The 13,986-nt window shown below is 41.6% G+C and overlaps 1 protein-coding gene across 4 annotated transcripts; it reads left to right on the top strand.

The window, feature by feature from the left end:
* The first annotated feature begins 2,873 nt into the window (after positions 1-2,873).
* On the top strand, positions 2,874-13,257 carry LOC128702675 (probable cytochrome P450 301a1, mitochondrial). Of its 4 annotated transcripts, none has more exons than XM_053797043.2 (11): positions 2,874-3,033; positions 4,203-4,626; positions 5,248-5,512; positions 5,785-5,901; positions 6,202-6,278; positions 6,689-6,890; positions 7,305-7,521; positions 7,839-8,005; positions 8,528-8,606; positions 11,071-11,274; positions 12,922-13,257. In XM_053797043.2, exons 2-11 carry the CDS (start codon positions 4,203-4,205, stop codon positions 13,036-13,038), a joined length of 1,869 nt encoding a protein of 622 aa, XP_053653018.2. In that variant the 5' UTR covers positions 2,874-3,033; the 3' UTR covers positions 13,039-13,257. The 4 variants fall into 4 exon arrangements, with proteins under 4 accessions (XP_053653018.2, XP_053653017.2, XP_053653020.2 ...); XM_053797042.2 differs by having other exon boundaries at positions 2,935-3,095; XM_053797044.2 differs by lacking the exon at positions 2,874-3,033 and adding an exon at positions 3,217-3,403.
* The last annotated feature ends 729 nt before the right edge of the window (positions 13,258-13,986 follow it).

Below are 13,986 nucleotides of genomic sequence, written 5' to 3'. Positions count from 1 at the left end.
TCCTCAATCTTGCCCCCCAGGATGCGACCCACGCCAGTCAACTAACACACAGGTACCTATTTGCTGCTAGGTGAACAAGACAACAGGTGTAAGGAAACGCGTCGAAATGTTTCCACCCCGCTGCAAAAACTCATTTGGCCTGTGTCCTCCCCACCGAAAACTGTGTCACAAGCGCGAGGAGCAAGTAGGGATGAGAGGAAAAGTCCTCCAGTAGCTCAAAGAGTACCTGAAAGACAGGTGGTGCCAGGATGAGTAATAGTAATGAGCAGGGTTCCCCAAGGATCAGTACTGGTGCCACTACCTTTCCTCATATACGTAAATTATTTGCAAGATGGAATACAATACTATGTGTCTGTTTACAAATAATGGGAAACTATTGGGAAGAATATAATCAGTGGAAGACTCTGGAGAAAATGAAGCAGGTTGCAGCCGGGATGGTTAAACAAGTGGCTGCTCAAATGCCTCCCCTCAAGGAAGGTTCCTTGATGTTGGTGAGGGGCTCTTGATTTAGGGAATTGGATCTGTGCTCCAGTTCCCCGAATTAAGCCTGAATGCCTTCCACATCCCCCCCCCCAGGCGCTGTATAATCCTCCGGGTTTAGCGCTTCCCTCTTGATTATAATAATAATAATGCTCAAATGCCTCACATTCCACTATTGCTGTCATACTCTTATGGGTTTAGCGCTCCCTTATGAATATAATATTAATAATAATAATAGGAATCAGAGACGTTAGCAAGCACTTTCTTTTCACTTTTAGGATAGGAAAGTGACGTGGAGGAAACAACTCAATACACAGTTTTAAGAATATGACTGCTTAAATGGTAATAGGCCTGTAATGCCGGCCGACGAAACTTAAAGAGGCAGAACCAGGAGCTAAGAATCGACACCACAGACAAAAATCAGTAACCTTTACATTACTGGTAAACATTACCGACAAGGTGATAAACGAGACACGTACGAAACGGGTATCTTTATTGCCTAAACGTTACGCCTACGCAGCAGATTGAGTAACTGAATACAACTTATTAAGGCTAAGTGAATGAACTCTGAAATTGTATCTCCACGTCCCACAGTTACTAAAAACAACAGACATAGCCCCACTCCACAAAGGGGGCAGTAAAGCAACAGCAAAGAACTACAGACCGATAGCACTAACATCCCATATCATAAAAATCTTTGAAAGGGTCCTAAGAAGCAAGATCACCACCCATCTAGAAACCCATCAGTTACACAACCCAGGGCAACATGGGTTTAGAACAGGTCGCTCCTGTCTGTCTCAACTATTGGATCACTACAAGGTCCTAAATGCACTAGAAGACAAAAAGAATGCAGATGTAATATATACAGACTTTGCAAAAGCCTTCGACAAGTGTGACCACGGCGTAATAGCGCACAAAATGCGTGCTAAAGGAATAACAGGAAAAGTCGGTCGATGGATCTATAATTTCCTCACTAACAGAACACAGAGAGTAGTCGTCAACAGAGTAAAGTCCGAGGCAGCTACGGTGAAAAGCTCTGTTCCACAAGGCACAGTACTCGCTCCCATCTTGTTCTTCCTCCTCATATCCGACATAGACAAGGCTGTCAGCCACAGCACCGTGTCTTCTTTTGCAGATGACACCCGAATCTGCATGACAGTGTCTTCCACTGCAGACACTGCAAGGCTCCAGGCGGACATCAACCAAATCTTTCAGTGGGCTGCAGAAAACAATATGAAGTTCAACGATGAGAAATTTCAATTACTCAGATATGGTAAACATGAGGAAATTAAATCTTCATCAGAGTACAAAACAAATTCTGGCCACAAAATAGAGCGAAACACCAACGTCAAAGACCTGGGAGTGATCATGTCGGAGGATCTCACCTTCAAGGACCATAACATTGTATCAATCGCATCTGCTAGAAAAATGACAGGATGGATAATGAGAACCTTCAAAACTAGGGAGGCCAAGCCCATGATGACACTCTTCAGGTCACTTGTTCTATCTAGGCTGGAATATTGCTGCACACTAACAGCACCTTTCAAGGCAGGTGAAATTGCTGACCTAGAAAATGTACAGAGAACCTTCACGGCGCGCATAACGGAGATAAAACACCTCAATTACTGGGAGCGCTTGAGGTTCCTAAACCTGTATTCCCTGGAATGCAGGCGGGAGAGATACATGATTATATACACCTGGAAAATCCTAGAGGGACTAGTACCGAACTTGCACACGAAAATCACTCACTACGAAAGCAAAAGACTTGGCAGACGATGCAACATCCCCCCAATGAAAAGCAGGGGTGTCACTAGCACGTTAAGAGACCATACAATAAGTGTCAGGGGCCCGAGACTGTTCAACTGCCTCCCAGCATACATAAGGGGGATTACCAACAGACCCCTGGCAGTCTTCAAGCTGGCACTGGATAAGCACCTAAAGTCGGTTCCTGACCAGCCGGGCTGTGGCTCGTACGTTGGTTTGCGTGCAGCCAGCAGCAACAGCCTGGTTGATCAGGCTCTGATCCACCAGGAGGCCTGGTCACAGACTGGGCCGCGGGGGCGTTGACCCCCGGAACTCTCTCCAGGTAAACTCCAGTATAAAATAGTTCGCCTTTGCATTCGACTGAAGAAGCCTGCTGCCCAGGCGAAACATTTCGGTAATAAAGATACCGAAGTGTTGCACGTGGGTCTTATTCATCATCAGTAATCAATATCGTTACCTATCAACTCCATCCTTTATGGATGAAGTGGGGTTTCTAAACCATTTCCATCTTTTAAGGAAAGTGTATGCGTAGTAACAGCAGGATTGAACCTCATGGCTTTCTGTTTTCTTACATCTTTCTGTGTCTTCTTGTCTCTTTGTGGCCAGTAGGTAATCTAGAAGACAGAATCTCTTTGTATCGAGTGATAAGAAGAGCGAAGAGCTGTCTTCCCCTTGGCCTCTGCTCTCAGCTACCCGATAAGCAGCAGCTGTGGAATTCCGCTGCCAGTAGTTTGGGGTACAGTTCGGGGTGGACATCTCTCCCTCGCAGTGCTTCCAGGCTTTAAAAACGTATATTAAAGATGTGTTTCAAGACTGTGTCATAAGACTGAGGTCTTAGGGAGTATATCAAGGTGGTGTTACAAGTCTATGTCATGAAATTGTGTGTTTAAGGCATATATGAGGTTGGTGGCTGTCGTAAGACTGCTTTAAGGACGTATATCAAAGAAATGTTTCAAGGTTATATCATAAAACTGTGTTTAGGACATATATCAGGTTGATGTATGGCTGTGTCATAATAATGTGCTTTAAGGACGTACATCATAGTGGTGTTTCAACAGTTTATGCTACTGATATCAGTGTGTGCATATAAACTGTATGTTGGGCTATTGTAGTGATGGTCAACGTAAGACCCACCAAACCAAGTCTTACCCATTAGAAAGTAAGCGTTTCTAAGTTTAACATTATCATTTAGTATTTCATTTAATTATTATTATCATTATTATTGATTTTATTGGTGAGCTGTTTATTTTAAATCTTTAATAATAGACATTAACGATTAAGTGATGAATTTTAACATATGCTTTTGACCGCTTCTTTCATTTTGATGGTACAGTATCAACTTTTTCCATTTTTCTCTACGTTTTATTGTTATTATTCATTTTCTTTTTTCCTTTCCATGTTATTCCATATTTTTTTCACATTTTTTAACGCTTTCTCTTTATTGTATTACTGCCAGATTCAGTAAATTCTTGTTAGTGTTCTTGTCCACTGAGTCGTATATCCAGACTCTGTATGCTTATGTTGACGTTCTTGAGTGACGATTTAGTTATCCGGATTCAGTATGTTTACGTTCTTGAGAGAAGATTCCAATATCCGGATTCGTAATGTTTTTACTGTTAAACAAAAAACAATAAACAATTTTATTTCTTTATTGATACTTGGTAGATAACGTGAAACACAATGTATTTTATATATATATATATATATATATATATATATATATATATATATATATATATATATATATATATATATATATATATATAAAATAACACTGGTCACTATCATTAGAATTATTTATAAATATATTCATAGGGAAGAGCTACAACGCTTGAGGAATAGGATGTAATCAGGTTTGATCCAAGGGAGTGGAGGTCAGCTCAAATTCCTTGGATCACGAACATGAAAGGCACCCCCATGAAGGATCCTCTGATCGTAGTTTTTTTTGTTTCTCTCAGATGCGAGCCTGGAGATTGTTAGCGAAGAGGTCGGTAATGACCTCGGTGAGTGGTGGAGCACCCTGGGGGTTAAATGCCGCTGACCTCCTGCAGAATATTCTGAGAGTGCCACATTACCATCACTATATTCGGCATGTTTCACAGTGCCAGACGATACAGGAAGAGCCACACTGCAGTAACAACGACAAGGTCATCCCGCCTGGGGATCCATGCTCTGTGCACGACACCCATTACCTGGAAGCCTACAACTTGATGGAGGAGAACGCAGACATGATCTTCGAGCCGGAGAACATGTTGAAGGAGAGGAGTTACGATGGTGAAGCAGTGCCTGAGGACTCCAGCCTTCCTATGCCTGCCTCTATGATCCCAGGGCCGCGTGCCTGGCCAATCGTCGGCTGCCTCCCATATATGCTTGGGCACAAGGGTAAGGTTGTGTTCCCCCCACACACGCACAACGGGGAAAATAAAACACATGTGTCCTGTGTATTTCGGTCTTTTCTGTATTATTTTCACTATGTTTACCTGGAGAGAGTTCCGGGGGTCAACGCCCCCGCGGCCCGGTCTGTGACCAGGCCTCCTGGTGGATCAGAACCTGATCAACCAGGCTGTTGCTGCTGGTTGCACGCAAACCAACGTACGAGCCACAGCCCGGCTGATCAGGAACTGACTTTAGGTGCTTGTCCAGTGCCAGCTTGAAGACTGTTATGTGAGTCCGTTTATGCCACTAACCAATGTTTATCACAGTTTAGTGTTTGAATAAATAATTTTGTTTGAAAATAAATAAGATTATTTAGGTACAGGCATACATAAGTACAATTATCATACATAGTTTAACATATGTGTAAATTACCTAGGGTAACCTCCTCAAAAAAATTAGACGAAGTGACTTGTGATTTCCAATGTGGTCCTTGTAATTTCCAAACTTTCAAAATACCCTAATGTTATTCTAGTTAATATTCGAAGACATTCAGCTTCAACATTACACCGGTAGTATTTTTTTTTTACTTTAGGGCCTAATCCTAAGTAATGTTTTTGACTTTTGTAGCCTTCGACCCCCAGAGGGTGTACCTGTTCTGGGAGGCTGTACGGCAGGAGTTCGGCCCCACCTTCAGAAAGGACATGCCAGGTCACTCTTGCCTGGTGTTCATCTCCCGGCCAGAGGACCTGGAATCGCTGTTCCGTTCCACCATGTACGACCCCGTCAGGCCTGGCATGACCTCCCTCAAGAAGATCCGCAGTGAGGGCGGCGCTGACGGCCACACTCACATCCACGACACCATCTTCAGGGGCAGAGCAGGCATATTAGCTGAGTACGTGAGCTCTTTTCCAGGTTGTCACTGCCTGATTTTTTTTTAAACTGGTGCTAGAACTGTGTTTATGGATGGTGGTGCAGCTGGTAGAGTAACAATAGAGGATTTTAAAGCGGCGAAGATTCTCTGAACTACTGGCAAGAACTTTAGTAGTGGAACCGTTTGAACAGTGGTAAAAGTCTTTAAGTGAAGAACTAGGACACTGTAATTTGAATGAAAATGATTTCGTCAGTGAGTTATGTTGACGACGAGCTAATGTGTTTCTGGCACAGGCAGGGCGAGGAATGGTGGCGTGTGAGGAGGCGGGTGCAACGTCCCCTTACTGATGCTACCATTATCCACAGCTACTTACCTCAAATGGACCAGGTGGCCATGGAGTTTGTTGAGAGGTAACTACAATCCCATCCAGTCATCTTTCTCTCTCTCTTTCCCCTATACGTTAATTGCAGTATCTGGTGTTTATATACTATTCCCAAAATTAATACAATTCATTTGTGTATGTTAGCTAAGATAACAGGTTTTCTGATTGGTATTAATACTCATATGACGATGTTATTTCACAAAAATGTGTTTTCTGGGTAAAAATAGTATTATTACACATTTAAAGTTACCAAGAGGTGAAGGGAGAGATGATCAACATAACAGGAAAATACAATCAAATATAATCAAGAATAACTCACTCATTACAGGATTCGCTACTTGAGAGACGAAAAAGATGAAATGCCAGAGAGTTTCAATACTGAGTTGCACAAGTGGGCTTTAGAGTGTGAGTATTAAAGCTACATATATTTAGCTTTTGTCCATATATATATATATATATATATATATATATATATATATATATATATATATATATATATATATATATATATATATATATATATATATATATATATATATATATATATATAGAGAGAGAGAGAGAGAGAGAGAGAGAGTGAGAGGTGTGTGTGTACAGAGGTGTATATTTCTTAGCGAATATACGCTATACTTGACTTGCTACTGCTCATGAGTAACTCAAGAGTTTATGTTTGGAAGCAAACTGAGGATCGAGCCTCTGCCACTCTTTGTGCTGAATGACCCACACAGGTTTAGCGCTTCACATAAATATAATAACAATAATGATAATCTAAAGTCTTGCGTTCCTTTTCCTGATCACCACCACCGGGGAGGCAGCTCTGGGCACCATCACCTTGGAACGTCGTCTGGGCTGCCTGCAGGAGGACGCCTCCACGCTGCCCAGTCGTCCGTTGCGCCTAGTCGTGTTGGTCAAACAGCTGCTGGGGGCGCTGCACCACACTGAAAACTTGAAGTTGTGGCAGTACTTCCCCACCACCTCCATCAAGAGGCTCCAGGAGGCCCATCAGGTCTTCACCGAGTGAGTAACTAATTTCGAGAGCTAAATTCTATCAGGTATAATTAATAATAATATTATTATTATTTTAATTTTCACTATTATTAAATATAGGAAAGTTTCAGTCACATAGGTGTCATACAGTGAGTAGGGAATGGTAGTCAGTCAGGTTTGATTCAAGGAAGTGGAGGGTAGAGCCAGTTCTTTGGATCAAGAGAACTTCATGGGAATCATGGCACCCCCATCTCTCTGAAGGAGTGACTGCATTACCCCAATGAAAATAAACCATGGTACTTGGTTTTGTTGAATTCTAGATTAAATCAAGTTTTTTAGAATTGGCTGTAAATAAATTAGTTGATTATTTTGTTTACTGACATTTTTATGAGTATGATTTATATGCCCTGTCGTGAGACTTCATTCCTTCTTCATACCCTTCAGCGTGGCTCTGGAGGCCATACGTGATACTGAGAGGTTGTTGGCTACCAGAGGCCGTAGTGCCTCCAGCAGTGTCACCGCTTCCTCCTGCCCTCTCCACCACCACCAGAAAGGTGATGAGACATCCAGCTTCTTGGAGACTCTACTGAGGATTCCAGGACTCTCCCGGGAGGACGTCCTCACATTCCTCTTGGATATGATCTTTACGGGCATTGATACGGTGAGGAGAGCGAGAAAGAGATGGTAAAAACGAATAAGAGTGGGAGAGCTTAAAAAAGTAAAACAATGAGAGTGAGAGTACGAGATATTAAAAACAGAAGTTACAAGGTGGGATGACCTGGATGATTAAGCAATAAAGGCAGACTTTAAACACAATTGAAGAATACTTAAACTGGTTACAGTCAGGTTTATGCACGGGGTCACTTTCCTTCTCGGAGGATACACCTTGATGCCAGTGAAGGGCTCTTTATTCAAGGAATTTAAAGTACCCACCATGTCGTTGGATCAAACATAATAACGATAAGCTTTGTCCCCCAGACGAGTCACGCGGTGGGTAATATGCTGTACCTGCTGGCTAGGAACCCTCAGGAACAGCAGAAGGTGCAGCAAGAAATCGATAAGATGGTGGGCCGTCCCCGCCACCTAACCCCGGATCACCTAGCCGCACTCACCTACACCAAGGCTGTCTTCAGGGAGACACTCAGGTGAGGCAAGACTGCAGGAAGGGTGTTGTGTTTTCCAGCATTAGACTTGCATTTGTCACATATGCAACAAATGTTTCTGAGCATCTCAAGGAAGAGGTGTAGTGCGATGTTCGCCCCTGAGTCCTTGTCTTTTTCATATTCAGTTAATTGTGATACGGACAAGTTGTAACTTAAAGAAAAGACAAATGACTTCTTCAGTCCTGAAGAAGAAACTTGTGGTGAAATGTTTTCGTAAGAAATGTCTTGATTAGTGCAAACGTGTTTTTTTTTTACCTTCAATGAATTGTTTCGTTCATGTGTGCTTTTCCTCTGGTCTCCCTCTCAGATGGTACTTTTCCTCTAGCCTCCCTCTCAGGTGATACTCTTCTTCTGGCCTCTGTCTCAGGTAGTATTCTTCTACTGGTCTCTTTCAGGTGGCACTCTTCATCTGGTCTCTCTCAGGTAGTACTCTTTCTCTGGCCTCTCTCTCAGGTGGTACTCTTCCTCTGGCCTGCCTCTCATTTGTGTATGTGTGACCCACAGGATGATGCCTGTCAGCATTGGGATCGTCAGACGCCTCAACCGAGACACTATACTGGGAGGATACAGGATTCCTGCTGGGGTGAGTTCTCTCTCCTTTTTTAGCAGCTACATTTTTTATCACGTCAACCATCGTCTAATAAGGTAAAGCGACCTAGAGTAGAATATATTCACTATCACTCATTCAATAGCTGGGTTTCACGGGAATTAATCTCAACGATTTAGACTAAACAACCTAGTCCTATCCATTAAATTTACCACTGAAACTGAAACAGATTATGCTATCTCATTTTTTTGGACATTCGTATACATACAAAAGATCGAGTATCTATATTCATTATATATATGAGAGCAACCAAATAAGACCTCTTAGATCTACAATTTCTGAAGAGCAGCCACCTTTCTGTAATGAGTTCTGGGCGTTATGGATGTTCGTAGGAACCTAGCCATACAAAACAGCCGAAAGGTGCTCTTGGTTTATATACGGTCTTTCTGGATGACATATACCTATATGGGATCAAATCTACATCTTATTCCACAGTCGCCGTATGATCAGTAAAGGTTCAGTTCTCACCAGAAACTATATTGTTATTGTTACATATACAAGCTAAAAATTTTTTATGCCATTTCCTGCAGTGTTTGCCTGGCTCCTGTACCACAAAATTCCATGCTTCCCTCCTGCTGTTCTCACCAACATTATTCTTCTCCACACTCTTCCTCCTTCAAACGGGGTGCCCTCATAATGATAATGATATTAATAACTAATAATAATAATAATAATAATAATAATAATAATAATAATAATAATAATAATAATAATAATAATCCATCCTCTTCCCCGATCTCCCTCCAGTAACCCTCAAGAAATCCATCAGTCTCACCCTGTCGACTACCCTTTCCCTTCGCTGGCTGAAAGCTGACTGCCTCCATTTCCCAGGAGCTGTATGATCCCTAAGGGTATAAGAACATAAGAACATAAGAACGAAGGAACACTGCAGAAGGCCTACTGGCCCATGCGAGGCAGGTCCAAGTCTCCTACCGGCTTAAGCCAATGCACCCAACCTAGTCAGGTCAGGTCACATTGACTTAAGGGAGGAACACGGCAACCGACCTGGTAGCACAAGCTGTCAGGTCCAACTCACACCCACCCACATCCACTCATGTATTTATCTAACCTATTTTTAAAGCTACACAACGTTGTGGCCTCTATAACTGTACTCGGGAGTTTGTTCCACTCATCCACAACTCTATTACCAAAACCAGTACTTTCCTATATCCTTCCTGAATCTGAATTTTTCCAACTTAAAACTATTGCTGCGAGTCCTGTCTAGGCTAGATATATTCAGCACACTATTTACATCCCCTTTATTTATTCCTGTCTTCCATTTATACACCTCAATCATATCCCCCCTAATTCTACGTCTTTCTAGAGAGTGCAGATTCAGGGCCCTTTGTCTAGCCTCAAATTGTTAATAAATAAATAAATAAATAGGGAAGGTTTCTGATACATGGGATCAACTTTGTCATCCTCCTTTGTACATTTTCCAGAGAATTTTATATCCATCCTGTAATACGGTGACCAAAACTGTGCAGCATAATCTAAATGAGGCCTAACCAAGGATGTATAGAGTTGAAGAACAACCTGAGGACTCCTATTATTTATGCTTCTTGATATGAAGCCAAGGATTCTATTAGCTTTATTGCGAACACTTATGCACTGTTATCTTGGTTTCAGATTACTGCTAACCAGAACTCCTAAATCTTTTTCCCAATCCGTAATATTAAGATCTACATTATTTAGTTTATATGTGGCATGGTTATTGTCCTGTCCAACATTTAGAACTTTGCATTTGTCTATATTAAACTGCATCTGCCACTTCTCCGACCACTGCATCAGTCTATTCAAATCTTCCTGGAGTGCTCGAATGTCCTCGTCAGAATGAATTCGACGGGCTATTTTGGTGTTATCGGCAAACTTGCCGATGTCGCTCTTTATGCCCTCATCTATGTCGTTTATGTAGCGCTTCCCTCCTATTTTTTTCATCACCCCTTTCGCCCCAATGTTTTTTACCCTCTTCCTCCCTCGCACAATCACCGCATCTCTTCCTCCCACCATCCCTTAATCACTCTAATCTAATTTATGCGCAAATAACCCGCACATAGAAGAGAGGAGCTTACGGCGACGTTTCGGTCCGACTTGGACCATTTACAGTGTGACTTGGTAAATGGTCCAAGTCGGACCGAAACGTCGTCGTAAGCTCCTCTCTTCTATGTGCGGGTTATTTATGTATCGTCCCAGTCACGGTATTGTGCTTTTTTTTTTGTTACTAATTTATGCACTTTCATCCCTCTTCTTTTTGTGCCTTCATACATTGTTTTCTTTGCGCATTTTCATATCTTATTTTTCCCCTCTCGTCACACTCTCTGAGTCTTCCCTCCTATGTTTTCATCCCTTATTGCCTTCCTTTTCTTTCTTCCTCTCCCTCCTTTCCCAGCGTATTCACTCTCTTCTTCCTTCGTCTTCACATCTGCTCTGCCTGCTTCAGTGGGAGGTGGTGGCGCCAACCTTGTTGATGAACCAGCAGGAGGCAGTGTTCCCTAGGGCAGGGGAGTTTTTGCCAGAAAGGTTCCTCAGGGGGTCCAGCCTCGCCCCCCGTCACCACTTCTCCTTCCTGCCCTTTTCCTACGGCCCCAGGATGTGCATCGGCAGGAGGATTGCTTACCAGGAGATCTTCTGTCTCATCGTCAGGGTAAGCTGGTTGAACGCCATTTTCTGCACGCCTACTGCTAGTGTTCTTCTATTTTTTATTTATTTGTTCTAAACTTTGAGTTGCCTGACTTGTTATGTTATCGTTTGGCTGGTTGCGAGGGCAGGTTCTCGGGTGGCACGTTAACTCCAGCTTCTCTACCTTTTAAAATTTCAAGTGACTGACTTAGTTGATATCTATGTCTGGATTAGCATATATTGTCTTCTTTACACGTATTCAATCTGTTTAATATATTCTCAGTATCCTATTAATTCTCTCGTCTTCAGAGACAAAGCCAAATAGCAACAGAAAGTCAATATGATTAATAAACCGGCCTGAAAAAGTGGTTCATTGTTCAAGTTACCAATAAAATTCGAGTACTCAGAATGTGAATGCATGATATATAGACAAGCGTAACAGATTAAGTTTCTTACTAGATAAGCTTATGATTATTTTTATGGTATATTCATGAGGTTAGGTTAGGTAAGGTTTGTCTGGAAACATGACAAGTGTTTCATGACGCGGGTCTTAGTCATATGATGACCCGCAGCTGGAACTTTTGGTCATCCGATAGAGGCCTTCCGCTGACTTACCCCTCCATCCCTTTAAAAATTAGGGTTATAATTATAACCATTATATGAATTAATGGTCATGAGGCACAAATCCAATAAAATCAAGGCAGCGTCTGAGGAATGGGCGATGAACAGGATCGATCTAAGAAAGCGGAGGGTTGCCTCAATTTCTTTGACATTAGACACTTCCCTTGAAGGATGATAGCACCAGAGGATAATTGAGAAATTAAAAATAACCAGGAGTATCAAGTTCGATGCCCAAGTACGTATAATTCTCACGTTATTATAATAGATCAGTGTAACGTCGCAGTTGTTGGGTAATATATTAATAAACAATTATTGAAGATTCAGTTTTGCAGCTTGTTATTAGTCTCAGTCTTACAGTGTTTATTATACACCTTGAAATATCCCCATACATCTCTCATATTTTAAAATATTTGCAAAACAACCACAGGGGGAGTTGAACAGTTGTTTTGCATTTGTGTCGCTTGTTCGCATTATTTAAAATATATACCAATACATTATTATCTTATTTTACATAAAACAAAATAGAGAATATATACATTTCAAATCTGCTGACTTGCAGAAAACGAAGAACAACTCAAAGATAACTGATATGATTAATGGATGTTTAACTGTACAGTATATATGGAATACTCTCACATTATTTACACCACTAACATATATACATCGAGAGATATTAATATATTTTTCATTGTATAAATACTCAGAATTTACCGTAAACCATATTCTAGGGATTACAGTATGCTATAGCAGAGCACATGGATGACATGTGTCGTCAATAGATTTAAGCCTAACAGACTAAATACCTTCGCATGGTATTATTATCAATCTAGTGGTGAGCATACTGCTATGTATATACACTCAAGAGTTTACATTACTGTTATGTATATACACTCAAGAGTTTACATTACTGTTATGTATACTCAAGAGCTTACATTAATCCTTATTTTGAGAGATTGCAATAGTCTTGAAGTTAGGGTACAGTTGATTGGACTTTAATAACTAACCACCACTATTACATTATTCTACAAGTACCATTCTCTCATGTGTACAGATATTAAGTGAGCTGAACGTGGACTACAAGTATGAGGACATTCACCTGATCAACAGGCTCAGCTACGGACCGTCTCACCCCCTCAGGTTCACTTTCACTGACAGAATGAAACCCTGAACCTCTCCTTATGATGATCAGTATAGCTAGATCTAATTTGTATCTAGAATAAGGCAAGACGACTAGTTTATTCTCGTTCTAGTGCTCTCAGTACTGCAGGAGTCGTCACCCGCCCATCTCTACCTTACGTCTATCTTCAATATGCTCTATTTTTACCCATCTCTGTGAGAACTAAGTCCCTGGTGGACGAAATATCTTAATAAAATTTCAGAAATTGCACATTATGTCTTTTTAACACAGTACTCTGGTGAAAGCACACACACATGCGCGCGCGCGTGTGTATACCCTGGAGAGGATTTCGGGAGTCAACGCCCCCGCGGCCCGGTCTGTAACCAGGCCTGTGTGTGTGTGTGAAGAATAAAAAGTCAGTATACTCCTAGCCTGGCTGGATTACTTTACACCCCCATCGAGGAGGGGAACCTTAAGACGACGTTTCGGTCATTCCTGAACCACTGTCAAATAACAACTGAGGTGAAAAAAGTGGATAAAGCCTGAAGAAAATATGGGAATGGGTGGGATAGTAGTAGTAGTAGTAGTGATAGTAGTAGTAGTACTACTACTATCACTACTTCACAACTAGTAGTAGTACTACTACTACTACTAGTTCTGAAGAAGGTGGTGGTGAACGGAAAATTAGCAGCAGTAATAGTATTGTGGAAAATACTGTATATATTTTCCAGAAATTCAGTATTTATATGTAAATAGATGGCCTATACTGTATTTAATAATATTTGTCATAGAAAACGGAAAGCCTGCGTCTGGGCAGGGACTCGCCATCTTGGTTTTTGAATTTTGTACAAACGTTGGTGTAATGGGAAGAATTTTTCGTGCTCTCGAGGTTAAAATTGTGTTGACACCTCTCAAATAGGAGGCGAAATTGGTGGATGTGCATTCCTGCATAACTTGAGATATCAGACGACTGGACAAGACAGCTCCAGGAACCTTAGA

The sequence above is a fragment of the Cherax quadricarinatus genome, chromosome 79, assembly GCF_038502225.1.
Source record: "Cherax quadricarinatus isolate ZL_2023a chromosome 79, ASM3850222v1, whole genome shotgun sequence".
Taxonomy (NCBI): Eukaryota; Metazoa; Arthropoda; class Malacostraca; order Decapoda; family Parastacidae; genus Cherax; species Cherax quadricarinatus.
The sequence above is the reverse complement of the archived record's forward strand: the minus strand, read 5'-3'. Positions and strand labels throughout refer to the sequence as shown.

Excerpts from the sequence above, each read along its gene's own strand:
- LOC128702675 (XM_053797043.2), top strand. The coding sequence starts at position 4,203 with ATGCGAGCCTGGAGATTGTTAGCGAAGAGGTCGGTAATGACCTCGGTG. Across the intron at positions 5,513-5,784 it reads AGAGCAGGCATATTAGCTGA|GCAGGGCGAGGAATGGTGGC; the intron begins GTACGTGAGCTC and ends TTTCTGGCACAG. Across the intron at positions 11,275-12,921 it reads TCTTCTGTCTCATCGTCAGG|ATATTAAGTGAGCTGAACGT; the intron begins GTAAGCTGGTTG and ends TCATGTGTACAG.